Raw genomic sequence first — 18,615 nt, 5'->3', positions numbered from 1 at the left:
TGCGCACCCAACTCCCTCAGGTGCTTCGCTATATCACATTTCACATTGTCAGTAAGCTTGAGTTCATTTGCACACAAAAAAATCATACAATGATGGAAAGACCTGTGTGTTGTCCTTGTTAATGCAGACAGAGAAGAGCTCCAACTTCTTAATCATAGCCTCAATTTTGTCCCGCACATTGAATATAGTTGCAGAGAGTCCCTGTAATCCTAGATTCAGATTATTCAGACGAGAAAAAACATCACCCATATAGGCCAGTCATCATGCAAGTGGTCAGACAAGTAAAAACTTTAAGCTCCTCTCTCAATTAAAAAAATCGTATCAATACTTTTCCCCTTGATAACCAGTGCACTTCTGTATGTTGTAAAAGCGTTACATGGTCACTGCCCATATCATTGCATATTGCAGAAAATACACGAGAGTTCAGGGGCCTTGCTTTAACAAAGTTAACCATTTTCACTGTAGTGTCCAAAACATCTTTGTAAGGTATGCGTAGCTGGCTGCAGGGAAGTCGGGCGCAGGAGAGTAGAATTTGGGTACCAAACGGAACCCTTTATTACGGCCAACAAACACACGGCACTAAGAACACTAAACAAATACGGGTTGACATAACCCGGCGCAAACCAGTCTAACGTGCACATACACGTAACAACAAACAATTCCACACACAGACAAGGGGGAAACAGAGGGTAATATACATTCAGTCTGATGACGGAATGTGAACCAGAATGAAAGGTGGAGCGGCGATGGCTAGAAGACCGGTGACGTCGACCGCCGAACACCGCCCGAACAAGGAGAGGGACCGACTTTGGTGGGAGTCGTGACAGTCTTCAAGCTGTCAGGCATTCCCTTGGCGGCAAGAGCCTCTCGGTGGATGCTGCAGTGTACCCAAGTAGCATCAGGAGCAACTGCTTGCACGCGCGTTACCACTCCACTATGTCTCTCTGTCATGGCTTTTGCGCCATCAGTACAGATACCAACACATCTTGATCACCAAAGTCCATTTGATGTCACAAAGCTGTCCAGTACTTTAAAAATATCCTCTCCTGTTGTCCTGGTTTCCAGTGGTTTGCAGAAGATGTCTTCCTTAATTGACCCCCATAAACGTAACGGACAAATACCAGGAGCTGTGCCAGGCCCGCCACGTCTGTTGACTCATCCAGCTGTAACGCATAGAATTCACTGGCTTGTATGCGAAGCAGTAATTGTTTCAAAACATCTCCAGCCATGTCACTGATGAGTCATGAAACAGTGTTGTTTGAAGAAGTCATTGTCTGTAGTTTTTTTGGCCTTTTCCCCCAGCATTGTCCCAGCCATATCCGCGGCAGCAGGAAGAATTAGGTCCTCCACAATAGTATGGGGCTTGCCTGTCCTAGCCACTCGGTAGCTCACCATATAAGACGCTTCTAGCCCCTTCTTATTAATGGTATTAATGCATCAGATTCACAACTGTCAGTGTCTATGCTAGCTGGGCTAACAACAAATGTAGAATTACTGATGCTAGCATTGGATGTGCTCGTGGAAACAGAACAATTTGTGTTGTCGACAACTGCAGGTGTAGTACTGCTGGTAGTAGCAGTACTACTGCTGGTAGTAGCAGTACTACTGCTGGTAGTAGCAGTACTACTGCTGGTAGTAGCAGTACTACCAGTAGAGCTGGTATGTGTCTTTATGGACGTGGGCCTTACTTTTTTTTCCCATTTATCAATTTTCGAGCAAACGGAATGAGCAGCAGCTACGTTTGGCTACATACGGACCGTTAGTGGAATTCCCGCGAGAGAGTAACGGTTAATGTGATTGGATGTTAATTATTTGACCTGGCTACCTGTATTTGACATTGTGTTGTTATTTCGCTGAACACTAGATAGTTTATTTTTATTTTTGGCAGTGAAACGAGGCTACTCAGGTGAGGGGAAAAAAAACTAGCAAATGTATAGCCCTGTTGGAAAATATAAATGGACTGTTTGAAAATGTGAATAAAATAAACATGAATTTTTTTTTTTTTTTATGTGAATCAAATTTTTATTTGGTGTACCCCCGACGGCATTGCGCGTACCCCAGTTTGGGAATACCTGATCTACACTGAACAAAAGTTTAAACGCAACATGTAAAGTGTTGGTCCCATGTTTCATGAGCTGAAATAAAAGTTCCCAGAAATTTTCCATGAGCACAAAAGCTTATTTCCCTCAAGGTTTGTGCACAAATTAGGTTACATACCTGTTAGTGAGCATTTCTCCTTTGACAAGATAATCCATCCACATGACAGCTGTGGCATATCAAGAAGCTGATTAAACAGCACGGTCATTACACAGGTGCAACTTGTGCTGGGGACAATAAAATTTGCAGTTTTGTCATGACAACGCAATGCCACAGATTAGGGCCTAATACATTTCTTTCAATTGACTGATTTCCTCATATGAACTGTAACTCCGTAAAATCTTTGAAATTGTTGCATGTTGCATTTATATATTTGTTCAGTATATAATTCAGTCAGTGTTAAGTGTTTTGCTTACCTGTGTGTTATGTTGTAGTGGGTTGGAGCTGGAGGAGCTGAGCGAGCGTGAGCGTCACAGCGGCACCACCCTGTGTTGTTCAGAGCCCACTTTGGAGCTGCTGGGGGTGGAGACAGAACCACAGCACAAAAGCCGTTACCGCCTCTCCAGGACCGCCAGCGAGATGCTCACTGACCGGTACTGACATACACCTTACAATGTTCCCATAAGATCTCTACAGTTGACATGCTACAGACTCCAGCTTCAAGCCTGATCGACTCAGACTGCCAACTGTCCCCACGTATCAGCTTGTGTATGTCCTGCGTGTATGAACTGTACTGACCCCAATGTCTCTATACCTCTAACTCAGGCAGTTCTTTGTGGAGGAGCTGGTCCAGTCTAGAGAGTTTTACTCTTCTCAGAACCGCCTGCTGAAGCTGCAGTTTGCCCTGTACAACCTCCTGGCTGCCAACTCAGAGCTGGTGTGCTACTTCATCGTCGTGCTCAACAACATGGTGACGGCCTCCGTCATCTCAGTGGTGCTGCCCATCCTCATCTTCCTCTGGGCCATGCTGGCCGTGCCACGCCCAACCAAGAAGTTCTGGATGACCGCTATTGTCTACACTGAGGTGGGTCGTTGTTGGTTTGAAAATGCTGGTACCAAGACAGAGCTGGTTTATGGATTGTTATTGTTGCGCCGATGTAGTATGGTAGTCCACACCTATGCAAGCCCGATGAGACATGGTAAGCGTCTGCACCTGTGCATTGGCTATCTTCTCCCTCCTCTTGTCTTCGTTGGCTAAAGTGGTGTAAACATTGCGTAAGATGTGAAGTATGTAATGTATAAGATAGTTTTTTATTGAACATCTGGTGTAAACCAACGGTAGAAACCAAATTGCATTCCAGATTTCCAGCCCTAATTTAGGGCTTTATTCCACTTTATTCCCGTTCCAGGCTGTTAGCTTTTATAAAAATAAATACAAATAATATTTAACAGATGGTTATGTATTAGATACGTTTCTTTATGTTAAACTATGTTTCCCTCTGCATTGTTCTGGTTTGTTCCGGTTCCACTCAGGTCATGGTGGTGGTAAAGTACCTGTTCCAGTTTGGTTTCTTCCCGTGGAACAGTGTATATGAGCTTACGCTGAACGAGGACAAGCCTTTCTTCCCACCTCGTATCCTGGGCCTGGAGAAGACCGATAACTACATCCGTTATGATCTGCTGCAGCTGCTGGCTCTCTTCTTCCATCGCTCACTGCTACAGGTATACCAGCCCACCATTCAACTCTCAGCCGTGACTCTGTTGGCCTTGACATTTATAATCATACGTTTATACCACAAGATTTGGATTCAATACTCATAACGTTTTTGTTTCTTCACTGTCTCTCATCAGCGGTATGGCCTGTGGGACCAGGAATGTGCTCTGGAGGAGAAGCCCTCACGGCCATCAAAGGAGGCCAACAAGAAGGAGGAAGGAGAAGGGGTGGAGGTCCTTGTCCATCCCAGCCCAGGACCCAGCCTCATGGACCTGGAGGAACTCAAACCGGACAAGAACCAGAAGGCTGAACCAGAGCCCAGCACCAGCGTAGCCCCTACCCCAGAGCCGCCCCCCAGCCTGCCTGTGGAGGGACCCATGAAGAAGGGCAGCACCAGCATAGCCCCTACCCCAGAGCCGCCCCCCAGCCTGCCTGTGGAGGGACCCATGAAGAAGGGCAGCATCATGCGCTTCCGCAAGAAAAAACAACTGAGCAAAGGTGAGTTGAAGAAACTAGCAATAGAGGGGAGAATGAAGACATTCATGAATTAAGGGCTTGTGTGTCCTTATGACTGCCGTCCTCAGAGTTACAGTGAAATGATTTGTATTCTGTTCGGATTCCAGAAGCCTTAGATATCAAGGCTGAGAAGAAGGAGCAGAAGAAGAAACAGAAGGGTAAGCGTAGAGAGGCAGCCAGTAAGAAGCTGATAGCAGTGGGAGAGAAGATCAAGCACCTCACCATCACCACGTAAGTACACAGGAGTCACTCACTGGAGAGCTCGTCAGACAATACAGACGTCACATAATGACATAACCAGTGGATTCTATAATGTTATTATGGTTTGAAAATCATTCTGTGGGGTTTGATTTGCATTTAGAAGTGTAGTTGGTTGTGACACGATTACTGTGCTGTATGAATCAGCGGACCTCTATAATCTTGCCGTATTTGGGCATGAGACGGTGATTTGATTTCCCAATCTTCTTTGTAGTGTGCGGAATGTCTACAAGCCTTGTCACGAATTCATCAGCGACATTTTACATGCGCCGTACCGTGCTGCCACTGATGTCTACGCCCTCATGTTCCTCACGGACGTGGTGGATTTCATCATCATTGTCTTCGGTTTCTGGGCCTTTGGAGTGAGTACTGTTTACATGACTGCAATGAAATTCACTTTGTGTACGAGGCCACTCTTGACCCACAACCTATTCCTATACCTGCGCCGGCAAAGGGCTCTCAAACCTTTCAAACCTCTCAAAACAGTTCCGATATTGTATTACTCATTGTTACGTCACCACCTACATGTTATTCCGATTAAACCATCAAACACCATCTTTAGAAGCTCTGTGCTTGGTCACAGGACACTATAACAGTGTTCTGTGGACTTAACGGTTCGCCCATTGTGCCTCAGAAACACTCGGCCGCAGCAGACATTGCCTCCACGCTGTCAGAGGACCAGGTTCCCGAGGCCTTCCTGGTGATGCTGCTCATCCAGTTCAGCACCATGATCATCGACCGAGCCCTCTACCTCCGCAAGACCGTCCTGGGCAAGCTCATCTTCCAGATCATCCTGGTGATCGGCATCCACCTCTGGATGTTCTTCATCCTGCCTGCTGTCACTGAGAGGTGAGGAAGAGGAAGGTGTGTCCGCAGAGTGATGCATCTCCTTACATCTTGTCTATTTAATCACGCTTAGGACGATATGTTTGTCTGTCTTCGTGACGTTCGACAGTCCTTAAGCGGTGTGCCTATTGCATCATTTCTCTGAGGTGCATACTGGAATGTCTCTCTCTCTCTGTCCTCTCAGGATGTTCAGTCAAAACTCGGTGGCTCAGCTCTGGTACTTCTTCAAGTGTATCTACTTTGCCCTGTCGGCCTATCAGATCCGCTGTGGCTACCCCACCCGGATCCTGGGCAACTTCCTCACTAAGAAGTTCAACCACCTCAACCTCTTCCTCTTCCAGGGGTGAGTCTGTCCATTCAGAATCTCCTCCTCTGCCACACCATGTAATATGTTTGAGTCAGGGAGTCTCCCTGTTCAGGGAGGTGATGGGATGAGGTTGGGTACTGGTACAGGGTGATATTGTCTGTCTCTCAGGTTCCGCTTGGTGCCTTTCCTGGTGGAGCTCCGGGCAGTGATGGACTGGGTGTGGACTGACACCACTCTGTCCCTCTCCAACTGGATGTGTGTGGAAGACATCTACGCCAACATCTTCATCATCAAGTGCAGCCGTGAGACAGAGAAGGTACAAAGACCTCTAGGTTACAAATGTAGTTGATAAAATCCCTTGCTGTCTGTTGTACTATGTGATTAGGCCAGCAGTTCTTACAGCTGGTTCCTCTTCATCCTCAGAAATACCCTCAGCCCAAAGGCCAGAAGAAGAAGAAGATTGTGAAGTATGGGATGGGAGGACTCATCATCTTCTTCCTCATCTGCATCATCTGGTTCCCGCTGCTCTTCATCTCATTGGTCAGATCGGTTGTGGGCGTGGTCAATCACCCTGTGGATGTCACAGTGACCGTCAAGCTAGGAGGATATGAGGTAATTACTGGGGGGAATTATAGTGAGCACAGTTTAGACTCTATGGGCAGCGGACCCATGCTGCCCATGGTCATCTTCAACGGCAAGTCTAGTCCAGCACTAAAAAGCAAGCAATGGAGAATCTATGGACGATACATTTGATATGTGCTCATGTTAGAGATGTTGTACTGAAACGTTAACCATTGTCCCTCTCCATAGCCCTTGTTCACCATGAGTGTCCAGCAGCAGTCCATTCAGTCCTTCACTGAGGAGGACTACAACAAACTCACCACCAACTTCTATGACAATGCTGTACGTAATACCTCCAACTCTACTGTAAAGAGCTCAACTCATTTCCTTCCCTCGGGTGCCCTGTTTTAGAATATAATTAAACAAATTGTGTACAACTGTGTGACTGTGAGTAAGTGATCCCTGTTGAATGATGACTACAACAAACATGAATTTGAGCTCTGCTGCTCTCCATTTGCCTCCGCGGTAGGTAGTTGTAACTTCTGTCTGTGTGTGTGTCCCCTGCAGAGGGCTATGCAGTTCATCACCCTCTACAGCTATGAGGACATAGTGACAGCTAAGATCGAGGGCAGCTCAGGGTCAGTGTGGAGGATCAGCCCACCCAGTCGACAGGAGGTGGTCAAGGAGCTGCTGGGCAGCCCTGTGGACATGACCCTACGCCTGGCCTGGACCTTCCAGAGGTCAGCTGGGTGTGGTGTGTGTGTGTGCACCTGTATGCACCTGTTTGTGTGTGGTTTTAAGTAGTTGCCCTGTGGTTTTCTATATTTCATATATTTTTGTCTGTCTCTTTCTTCAGGGACCTTGGCAAGGGAGGCACTGTGGAGCACACATCTGACAAGTACTCCATCGATCTGGATCCAGGCAACCCGGTCAGAGCAGACCTGGCTTCCCTGCTAGTGGGGAACCGCACAGACCCAGTGTATGTTCTGCTCTCCGCTCAAAGTCAAATGTAGTATTTCCATTTCTGTCGTTTGAAATCCTGTCCTGAATTCCGTTTGACATTATCTGTACTGTTTTTTTTTTTATCAGACGTGTGCCTCACATGTTCCCCAACTACATCCGAGCACCGAACGGAGCCGAGGCCAAACCAGTCCACCAGCTGTATAAAGGTCAGAGCGGCTTTTATGTATAAACATCCTTCTTGCCATACAGTACTTGAAATATAGACGGGTTAGCTGACAAGGTCACCAAAACGATACGTACGCTTCAAAGGGGCAGAAGGCAGTGTGTTGTTGTGATTCTGGATGGTCAGATAGCTAGCAACAATGACAAGAAGCTGCCATGTGGGGAATCGTTAGTGGCTCGTTTCAGCTTGTTTGATATTGTTCTTGATACCATGTCATGTTTTGACTGATGTCACGTCAACTAATATGGCAAAGATTTGCTAGCTGTAACGACTTATTTGACAGACAAGTGCTCATTGTTCAGCTTTCTTTATATTCTCAATAAACATTGGAGGCGATATATAGTTGATATGTTGTCAACAATCTAAGCCAACCAGGTCTGTTTTGCCCCGTAGTTGCTCACGCATCAGTTTTGTTGCTAAACAACCAACGCGTCTATAAGGAAGCTCAAAAGTTAAAACATGGACAGTCAGTCTGTGTTACTGTCTCCCTGACACCGTGTTATGTTGCAGGTGATGAGGAGGGCTACCAGGATGTAACACTGTCTCTGATGAGGGACCGCTCTCTGAACAGCACCCGTGGGGCCCAGGAGTGGTGGGACATCAGCATCGCCGACTGTCCTCCGTCCACAGGGGCCTGCGGCGTCCTGCCCATGGTCATCTTCAACGACAAAGTCAGCCCCCCCAGCCTAGGTTTCCTGGCAGGATATGGGTAAGGATCTGTACCTACCTGGTTTTCTCAATGGTAGCCAAGTCCAGCTACTCTAATAGACTAGATTTACATTCAAACTGTCGTGTGGGAAATGAACTGTATTTTGAATAGAAGAGAGCGCTATGTTCAATTATGCTCATTCTACACTTGTTCTCCGTTGCAGGATCATGGGTCTGTACGTGTCTGTGGTGCTGGTGATCGGGAAGTTTGTGAGGGGCTTCTTCAGTGAGATCTCGCACTCCATTATGTTTGAGGAGCTGCCCTGTGTTAACCGTATCCTCAAGCTGTGCACAGACATCTTCCTGGTCAGGGAGACAGGAGAGCTAGAGCTGGAAGAGGAGCTCTACTCCAAACTCATCTTCCTCTACCGCTCACCAGAGACTATGATTAAGTGGACAAGAGACAAGCTATCAAGTGACAATCGCTAGCCCCCCTCCCCCCCAGCTGTCCTGTCCCATTCCATCCAGAGCACCCCTGGTTGGGGCTGTCTCACTCACACACGGGGGTGCCTCTACCTGGTCTTCCTCTAAAAGACCCAATGCTAGCTCCAGTGGTTCTAGTTTCACTGTGCACTAACCCCTCTTAGCCAGGGGGAAAGGCATGTTGTCTGTTCCTGTACACTGAGTGCCATTTGCCTCTGTTGGTGGGCTCTACTGACAAGACAGTGAGCCAGAGGCTGTGTGACAGCCAAGGGTCTGCTCCAGTGCCTGTCCCCTGCTTATGGAAGCTTTGGCTAGGCCTCTCCAATCAGAAGGGCAGGTTAGATGCTTTGCACTTTGCCTAGACTAAAGCCAGGCTCCTCTTGTCTTATTGCCTGGGTTCCAACCGAAAGGTCGGCTTCTGAATGAGGTGTGATGGCCGGCTCAACCTACAGACACTACCCCTTAATGAAGAGACAGGCCCCCCTGACAGGTCACAGGCTGGATCCTCACAACGCTGACCAGCACAGTGTGGACTAACGCAGCGCCAAAGGGGACAATTTAAGAGGAAAAAGGACCTAAAGTAGAGTGTTTGTTTCTAATCAAAACATTATTAGATCATATTCAGCCAAATCTCTGAATCTTACTCAAACTGTTTACAAATTGAAACACTTCAGTTGGGAGGAAAGCTAACTTTGTACATTGCAACAAGTTACAGGCTTATTGATGGCAAGACTTGAATCTCTTTCATTTTTTTTTACAAGTAAAATATATTGTGATTAAATGAGAGTATAGCAACACTGTAGAGTAAAGACTGAAACATACAAAATGTCTCCATGCTGGACTAACGCATAAGGCAACATTAGCCCCATCTCTAGAAAATGTCGGGCTAGAGTAGTTTGATAAATTGTGACACTATACAGGAAACACATCTACCATTGTGCCTTAAATCTTTCTTTCTGAATTGTTACAATATGGTTCAACCATTGCTTGAGTAGTTGCCAATATGCATAAATCTATATGCAAAAACATCAAACCAAAACCTTTCCCTAACTTTAATAAACATGTGTTATACTTTATTGCCATATGTTTGCTCTCATTTTCAGAGAACCTGCGTGATGCTGATGGGAGTTCTAATGCAGAACCATGTAGGTTGTTGCTATGGGATCTCTGTTGTGGAAGAATAATAATTTCTATTTCCAATATAATGTGATTCAGCTCCTAAACCAATGAAAATATTGTTCATCTGTACAAATAAATGATCCTTCTCATTCCTGACATGGAAAAACAAACTGTTTCAGCATCATATATTCAATTCATTAGTTTGATTCACCACCAAGCAGTGCCATGTACAAATCATTTTGGGTGCAGTTACGATTGATTTAAACTGTCTATACCGTAAATTCCGGACTATAAGCCGCAACTTTTTTCCCCAGGCTTTGAACCTCGTGGCTTATATGGATTTTTTCCGCTTTCAATTGTTTTTTTCTCCAAAAAAACACATTCTGTGACGTGCTCAGTTTTTTGGCGGCATGAAGCTTTCATTAGACCAATGAAATTGCCGAACGGGTTACGGTCAAACAACTTTTTTGTTTAGATGAAATCGAGCGCTCTCAAACTTCCCATCATTCTGATTACGGTAGTCATTTTGTTACCCTCATGGCAAAGACACAGAGAAATGCATATGATGCAGCTTTCAAGTTGAAGGCGATTGATCTGGCTGTTGGAAAAGGAAATAGAGCTGCTGCACGGGAGCTTGGTCTTAATGAGTCGATGATAAGACGTTGGAAACAGCAGCGTGAGGAATTGACTCAGTGCAAAAAGACAACTAAAGCTTACTGCTAATTTTTTATTTTTTGTTACAAGCCGTGTTTCGTTAAAGCCTATTTATTTTTGTTACAAGCCGTGTTTCGTTAAAGCCTATTTATTTTTGTTACAAGCCGTGTTTCGTTAAAGCCTGTGTAAAGTTCATTTGTTTCAGTGTACCGGTAGGCACCTGCGGCTTATAGACATGTGCGGCTTATTTATGTTCAAAATATTTTTTTTAAATTAATTCAGTGGGTGCGGCTTATATTCAGGTGCGCTTAATAGTCCGGAAATTACGGTAGTTGTCTTATAGCCAAATAATTAATAAACTGACTGAAAATAAATAATAAAAGCAACTGGTATTACAGTTCATATTAAGACAAACAGCCTTGGCTGTATAGTTGCCAAGGGAACAATGTCACTGCAGTGTCTGTGCCGTTGGAAGTTGTCTAGTCACACTGGGTATTCGTTATGTCACAAGGACCCATTGACCCTCGGGATGGCTTCATCCTCTAGCAGGAACTCACTGATCTCCCTCATCTGAGACCTAGACAAGTCAATAAAGAGAAGTAACAAGGTGAATAGAAGGATATGCTAAGTGCAACTCTACTGGTAATAACTTAATATTCTATGCAGACATTATGGGCAAATTAAAAATAGCTATTTCACACGTTTTTCTTGTTTTTGAGTAAAGAATGTAGTTTTAATCTCACCTTCTCCTCTCAGCCTCTGACAGTACGTACTGGGGAAGGGCATCTCGTGCAGTCTGTAGAACAGAGAAAGGCCATGGTTCACATTGTCCTGCTGTAGTCTTTGTAAATATTATATTGGTCATGTTTAGGAGTAATGTGAAGTGATAGATGTCCTTTCCCTTCCATGTCTTTGATGGTCAGTCCACAACTGTAACACAGCAGGCTTTTAAGATCCACTGTCTCTGGCTCCCTGAAAGAACACACAACAGTATTCTATTCATTCAATAGGATCAACATCCCAAATTAAACACAGACTCTTATTGTACAAGCAACCTCAAGTTGCTTGGCACTTCACCCTAAAATGTAAACACGAGAATATACACGGTGTGTACAAAAGATGAACAACTGCTCTTTCCATGACTGACTGACCAGGTGAAAGCCATGACCCCTTAATGATGTCACTTATCATATCCACTTCAATCAGTGATGAAGGGGAGGAGACAGGTTAAAGGATTTTTAAGCCTTGAGATCATTTAGAATGTGTGCCATTCAGAGGGTGAATGGGCAAGACTAGATTTCAGTGCCTTTGAACGGGGTATGATAGTAGGTGCCAGGCGCACTGGTTTGTGTCAAGAATTGCACCGCTGCTGGGTTCAAACTCAACAGTTTCCCCGTGTGTATCAAGAATGGTCCACCACCCAAAGGACATCTAGGCAACTTTACAACTGTGGGAAGCATTGGAGTCAACATGGGCCAGCATCCCTGTGGAACGCTTTCGACACCTTATAGAGTCCATGCCCTGACGAAGTGAGGCTGTTCTGAGGGCAAAAGGGGGAGGGGTACAACGCAATATTAGGAAGGTGTTATTGTTTTGTACACTCAGTGGACATAATCCAGCTGTACAGTAATGCAAACATTGGAGACGTATACACTGGGGACAGGAGACATAAATGCCTACTGACTTAGCAGAGGGGCAGCAGCCCCCCTCTCCAGTCTCACAGCCCTGACTCTGGCCCCCTCCAGAGGACTGGCCCTGGCCTGCCGAGGAGGCTGGAGGCGACCCTGGAGCTGCTGCTGTACCAGGGGTGAACCCAGGACGTGGGCCTCGCCTCTGAGACAGCTGCTCTGAGATCAGTGTGGCCTGGTAGGCAGAGAACTCCTCTACAGTACAGTGGGAGGCAGAGAGAGAGAGAGAGGGATGGGTAGAGATATTTACGTGATTAGGGTATTACAATATAAATGAAAAATACAACTCATTTCAGTACAAAATGACATGTATTTATATTTAGTGAGTACAGTACATTTCCGTGATGTGATGCCGTCTTAGTACATTGGCAGTGTGACTCACCTAGTTTAGTGTCCAAGGCACAGACACACAGTAGGCACTTAGCAGAGAGTTGTGTGTTGGTGTTCTGAGGGGGACATGCTGTGTGGAGCTTGTCACTGGTCCTGGAGGACAACCATCACAGGTGTTCAATACCAAAATCCTCAAACATTATCAACAGCTATCTTCACACGAGTCTAGATACATAACAGGCTCACTTAAGATGGATATAGTATCCTTCTTTTAACAAAATCCCCTTTCAACTGTTGGTTCCACTTTTCTGGGCTCCGTTATTTCCTTAACAAATAAGGAACACTCAAAATGTGCACTTATAAATCCTAACAATTTTAATCAAAATACAGCTGTAGACAGAAGTCAAAGATCAAACATCAGACATACAACTGATGTTTCTCCTGAGTTCTGCCCTGAACAAAAGACAGGATCTTATATACCCAAGATCACACCTTATGGTGGGATCTCCAATGTCAAAACGTGCACGTGCAGCTAAAAGAACAAGTTATTCTTAACACAAGGTTTCTGAGAACCTGTCTCAGCAGTATGCAAATCTGCCCTTGTTTCAGAGGAAAACAGACGCTGTCTCTCGCCATCACCCTCAGTCCCTTTTCTCACCGACGCCGGGGCTGCGGGTTCTGGCAGAGAGCTAGACACAGACAGAGGCCTCAATATTCAGCTATACAGTGAGCTTAAGTACAATGGCACGTAAGCAAATTAATAACAACAATCGATGGTGAGGTTCTTTAGAAGACCCCCAAAAATCAACTTAAACCCTACACAACAACTATTTTCTTTACAAATACTGCACAATATAGAAGTCCTTCTTACAACTACTTCCTAGTGTACCTTCTTGTGCTACCCATCCTCACCTGTAGATTGTGCTGACAGTAGAGGGGAAGTCAGCCCGGAGTTTGGTGACAAAGCTCTCTGTCAAGCGCTGGATGCTGGCCTTGTCTTGTGCCTGGAAGAGGCAGTGAAGAAAACTCTTAAAATACTCTGACAAGAATACTGGCTCGGCACACAGTGCCACACTGGATGACAATGATAGTAATCAGAACACAGTCGACTCTCACCTTACAGTCTAGGCCAGGGATGAAGACTGAAGGGATGTCAAAACATTCTGTTGTAATAGGCTATTTCTTTAGAGGAGTAGTCCCTCATGGGTCTGACAATGACCACGTCTCCGTAGCGAGGATCTGAGAAGGCCTGTGAACATAGCAACATTACAAAATGACACGGCTGATGCTGCTGCCAGAGCTCAATACACAATGTATGCCTACGTAGGGTAATGCAACGTTGATGCATTTCGAACGGTACTTTAAATATTGCAATGGAGGGGCATAAACATAATGTTCACTATTCTACTGAGCTGAAAGAGGGGAGGTCTTTTTCCCCTCACCGTGTCCGTTGCCAGCGATGCCCCTCGCCCCAGAGAGATGTTGCTGAGCAGTTTGATGGCCAGGCGGGAGCAGCTGTCCCCCATCATCACCTTGGTGTAGCCCTGCGTCCTCGCTGTGTGGAGAATCAGGTGCTGCCTAGACAAAGGCACGCGTTACACCTCAGTCATAAATGGCCTTTACACAAACTAGACCTTCAGAAGCATTTCAGACATGTTCATCCCCCATATGCTCGGATACGTAAATGGCATGTCTCGGAGATACTGTCTAGTCTCTCACCTCAGTGTATGTAGCAAATCCTCTTTGGCTGTCAGCGTCCTCACAGAGGCAAACAGTCTCTGAAGGGCTTGAGTGTGTTCAGGGGTGATGGGGCTGGTTCCTCCACTCTGGACCTCCTGCATGCTCAGACTGGACAGGTGACTCTGGACATTCTCCACAGAGAGGTCTGGGTGCTGGTTCTGGTTCTTCCTGGTCTGGATGAAGTGGTCCACAGCAGCTTTATAACTCGACCCAGTCTGAGGTTTTTCCGTTGCCGAGGATCCTGCCTCTAGCACTGAGCTGGGGAGACTGAGTACCTGAAACACCATGGGAAGCGAAAGTCAATAGACATGATGATGCAACTAAGAGTAGATGATGCAACCATATGTTCTAAAATCAGTGGTTCCCAAACTTTTTATACCCCTTCAAAACATTCAACCTCCAGCTGCATACCCCCTCTAGCACCAGGGTCAGCGCACTCTCAAATGTTGTTTTTTGCCATCATTGTAAGCCTGCCACACACACACACACACACACACACACTATACGATACATTTATTAAACATAAGAATGAGCATGAGTTTGTCACAACCCGGTTCGTGGGAAGTGACAAAGAGCTCTTATAGGACCAGGGCACAAATAATAATAATCAATAATTTCACTCTTTATTTAGCCATCTTACATGTTAAACTTTATTTGTTCATCGAAAATGGTGAATAACTCACCACAGGTTAATGAGAATGGTGTGCTTGAAAGGATGAACATAACTCTGCAATGTTGGGTTGTATTGGAGAGAGTCTCAGTCTTAAATCATTTTTCACACACAGTCTGTGCCTGTATTCAGTTGTCATGCTAGTGAGGGCCGAGAATCCACTCTCACATAGGTACGTGGTTGCAAAGAGCATTAGAGTCTTAATTAACAGCGCGATTTGCCAAGGCAGGATACTCTGAGCGCAGCCCAATCCAGAAATCTGGCAGTGGCTTCTGATTAAATTCAATTTTCACAGAACCGCTTGATGCAATTTCAATGAGGCTCTCTTGTTCAGATATCGGTAAGTGGACTGGAGGCAGGGCATGAAAGGGATAACGAATCCAGTTGTTTGTGTCATCCGTTTTGGGAAAGTACCTGCGTAATTGCGCGCCCAACTCACTCAGGTGCTTCGCTATATCACATTTCACATTGTCAGTAAGCTTGAGTTCATTTGCACACAAAGAAATCATACAATGATGGAAAGACCTGTGTGTTGTCTTTGTTAATGCAGACAGAGAAGAGCTCCAACTTCTTAATCATAGCCTCAATTTTGTCCCGCACATTGAATATAGTTGCGGAGAGTCCCTGTAATCCTAGATTCAGATTATTCAAGTGAGAAAAAACATCACCCAGATAGGCCAGACGTGTGAGAAACTCATCATCGTGCAAGCGGTCAGACAAGTGAAAATGATGGTCAGTAAAGAAAACTTTAAGCTCGTCTCTCAATTAAAAAACAACTTTTCAATACTTTGCCCCTTGATAACCAGAGCACTTCTGTATGTTGTATAAGCGTTACATGGTCACTGCCCATATCATTGCGTAGTGCAGAAAATACATGAGAGTTCAGGGGCCTTGATTTAACAAAGTTAACCATTTTCACTGTAGTGTTCAAAACGTCATTCAAGCTGTCAGGCATTCCCTTGAGAGCAAAAGCCTCTCGGCAGATGCTGCAATGTACCCAAGTGGCGTCGGGAGCAACTGCTTGCACGCGCGTTACCACTCCACTATGTCTCCCTGTCATGGCTTTTGCGCCATCAGTTCAGATACCACCATGAGCAGCAGCTACGTTTGGCTACATACGGACCATTAATGGAATTCCCGCGAGAGAGTAACGGTTAATGTGATTGGATGTTAATTATTTGACTAGGCTACCTGTATTTGACTGTTGTTATTTCGCTGAACACTAGATGGTTTAATTTTATTTTGGGCAGGGAAACGAGGCTACTCAGGCAAGGGGGAAAAAAAACACCCAAATGTATAGCCCCATTGGAAAATATACATGGACTGTTTGAAATGTGAAGAATTTTTTTTTTTTACAACAAAAAAAAACCCTTGGGGAATACCTGTTCTAAATAATGACAAGCTATAATACAGTGCCTTTGGAAAGTATTCAGCCCCTTGACTTTTTATGTTACAGCCTTAATCTAAAATTGCTTAAATCGTTTTTTCCTTCTCATCAATCTACACACAATACCCCATAATGACAAAACGAAAACAGGCTTTGAAATTTTTGCAAATATATATATATATATATATATATTACAAAAACGGAAATATTACATTTACATAAGTATTCAGACCCTTTACTCAGTACTTTGTTTAAGCACCTTTGGCAGTGATTACAGCAGAGTCTTCTTGGGTATAATGCTACAAGCTTGGCACACCTGTATTTGGGGAGTTTCTCCCATTCTTCTCTGCAGATCCTCTCAAGCTCTGTCAGGTTGGATGAGGAGCGTCGCTGCACAGCTATTTTCAGGTCTCTCCAGAGATGTTCGATCGGGTTCAAGTCTGGGCTCTGGCTCGGCCACTCAAGGACATTCAGAGACTTGTCCCGAAACCACTCCTGTGTTGTCTTGGCTGTGTGCTTATGGTCATTGTCCTGCTGGAAGGTGAACCTTCGCCCTAGTCTGAGGTCCTGAGCAGGTTTTCATCAAGGATCTCTCTGTACTTTGCTCCATTGATCTTTTTTTATTTTACCTTTATTTAACTAGGCAAGTCAGTTAAATTCTTTTTTACAATGACGGCCTCGATTATGTAAATAAAGTATCCGTTTTTTTATATACATTTGCAAAAAAACTGTTTTTGCTTTGTCATTATGGGATTATGTCATTATGGGATAGATTGTAGATTGCTGAGGACTTTTTTAAATACATTTTAGAATAAGGCTCTAATGTAACAAAATGTGGAAAACATCAAGGGGTCTGAATACTTTCCGCAGGCACTGTACATATTTAATTCCAATGATCAAAGCTCAGTCTCACATCCCAGACAGAAGTACAACAAAAAAAAATCTGACCCATCTCTTGGCAGCTCACCTGCTTCAGGTGGACTATGTGGTAATGGTAATTACTGGCTCTGAAAACTGACTCCAGTTGAGCCAATGCCCTCTTCCGCTCTTCCATGCTTTGACCACTGGCACCGCCCTCTGTCAAGACACAGTAATAGACAATCATCACACATGAGCAAGTCTAATGGGCCAGAACCACCTGTTAAGTGACAGAAGAAAAAAAAACATTGTGCCAAAGAGATGATCATCTGTGCATTACCATCTATGTAGATAATTCCAGGGACAAATCTCAACTTCTTGGGTGCGTCTCGACTCAAACCCTGAGAGAAGAAAAAGGTTAATTTTCATTCAAAAAACAAAAACAGTTTGAAACCCTTAATAATTTGAAGACACTGTTAATGAGTTACATCTAAAATGTCAGCCCTGTGATATTTCAGTAATTGCAACGTACAGTGTGACTACAGATCTAGGAAGACATTGACCCACTACCTCTTGAACCTGTGACAGCATGGAGCTAGAGGCTGGCCCTCCAGACACTGCAAGAAGAACCTACAATAGAGAAACAATGCCAACTCAGTTGTTTGATTTATGTAAGACGTTACAAACATGTTAGAGATGGATATTCAATACCTTCTCTCCTGGGAATATGACCCGGTTCTTTCCCAGCATGGCCCGGAACTTGTGTATGAAGTACTCTTTGAAGCAGCCCCTGGCCAGAAGACATACCCAAATAAATGCATTACTTTTCATTATTAGCTACAAAGAGCATATGTGCTGACAATGAGAGCAAAAAATGCACAACTAAGTATAAATTACCACTAATTTTTGCAGTAAATTCTGTGGGGTCAGTTCTTGAGACAAATACATTTAGTTTGTGATACTTGCAAAAATAAGTTCAATTAACGTTACCTGCAAAATGCATTTCCAGCTCGGATGATCAATACAGTTGTATTTTCTTTGCATTTGACACACTTCTTGGAGACACTGCGATAAAAACATGAATTGTGAGCGGATGGAAGCAGTTGCTACAGCAGACAACACTTTAAGTAGCTAAGCTAACGTTAGCTAGCGAGCTGAATTTACACGTGGACATTAGCTTGACTGCAGCTAAAGCAACTGGGTAATCTAGCTGTTAAATGGGCAAATAGTTTACCGTAGGGTCACTCTGTGTTCTAGCTGTCCATTGTATTCCTCATCAACCTGGCACATGGTCGGGTTAGCTAGCTATGTAGAGCTCTAATTTATTGTAGCTTGCTAGCTAACAATTGCAGAATGTAGCTGTAACAGTTTTCGGTTCAAGCTTGCCAGCGAGCCAGTTAAAGCTATGTGAGCAGATACCAGAGTTTTTCGAAACTCTATTTAGCTAGATGAATTCATTAGATTAATTTAGCTATTTCGAGATGTATTTAATTCAGCCTATTTCTTATAGCTGTTAAAAGGCTCGTCCTGGAATAACAACATAGCGCATTTTGATGACGTGCTAGATTCTTTACACAGTCACGTGAAGAGCGTTTTGTGGTTGGATCACTGTT

General features: G+C 44.6%; 1 protein-coding gene and 1 pseudogene across 4 annotated transcripts in view; one reads left to right on the top strand and one right to left on the bottom strand.

Annotated features, from left to right (window-relative positions):
• LOC106562059 (piezo-type mechanosensitive ion channel component 1) overlaps positions 1–9,845 on the top strand; it is a 76,593-nt gene extending 66,748 nt beyond the window's left edge. For all 3 annotated transcript variants that reach the window (XM_045689069.2, XM_045689067.2, XM_045689068.2), the window contains exons 35-50: positions 2,532–2,690; positions 2,863–3,121; positions 3,571–3,759; positions 3,889–4,249; positions 4,375–4,498; positions 4,740–4,887; positions 5,160–5,374; positions 5,556–5,714; positions 5,847–5,994; positions 6,102–6,290; positions 6,489–6,581; positions 6,807–6,979; positions 7,096–7,218; positions 7,329–7,408; positions 7,936–8,134; positions 8,298–9,845. In XM_045689069.2, the coding sequence (XP_045545025.1) occupies positions 2,532–2,690; positions 2,863–3,121; positions 3,571–3,759; positions 3,889–4,249; positions 4,375–4,498; positions 4,740–4,887; positions 5,160–5,374; positions 5,556–5,714; positions 5,847–5,994; positions 6,102–6,290; positions 6,489–6,581; positions 6,807–6,979; positions 7,096–7,218; positions 7,329–7,408; positions 7,936–8,134; positions 8,298–8,562 (2,884 nt within the window). In that variant the 3' untranslated portion in view covers positions 8,563–9,845. The remainder of the gene's footprint in view (positions 1–2,531; positions 2,691–2,862; positions 3,122–3,570; positions 3,760–3,888; positions 4,250–4,374; positions 4,499–4,739; positions 4,888–5,159; positions 5,375–5,555; positions 5,715–5,846; positions 5,995–6,101; positions 6,291–6,488; positions 6,582–6,806; positions 6,980–7,095; positions 7,219–7,328; positions 7,409–7,935; positions 8,135–8,297) is intronic.
• On the bottom strand, positions 9,604–18,555 carry LOC106562061 (cytoplasmic tRNA 2-thiolation protein 2-like; annotated as a pseudogene). Its single transcript, XR_006757501.2, has 15 exons — positions 18,237–18,555; positions 17,993–18,067; positions 17,714–17,792; positions 17,573–17,632; positions 17,343–17,403; positions 17,112–17,221; positions 14,067–14,362; positions 13,790–13,925; positions 13,464–13,596; positions 13,260–13,351; positions 12,400–12,500; positions 12,014–12,212; positions 11,236–11,301; positions 11,073–11,126; positions 9,604–10,906 (listed from the first exon to the last, which is right to left on the bottom strand). The product of XR_006757501.2 is annotated as a cytoplasmic tRNA 2-thiolation protein 2-like (transcript).
• Positions 18,556–18,615: the final 60 nt, after the last annotated feature.

Source organism: Salmo salar, chromosome 11 (assembly GCF_965601325.2).
Source record: "Salmo salar chromosome 11, fSalSal1, whole genome shotgun sequence".
In the NCBI taxonomy this organism is placed as follows: Eukaryota; Metazoa; Chordata; class Actinopteri; order Salmoniformes; family Salmonidae; genus Salmo; species Salmo salar.
This window is presented reverse-complemented; position numbering and strand designations above follow the sequence as displayed.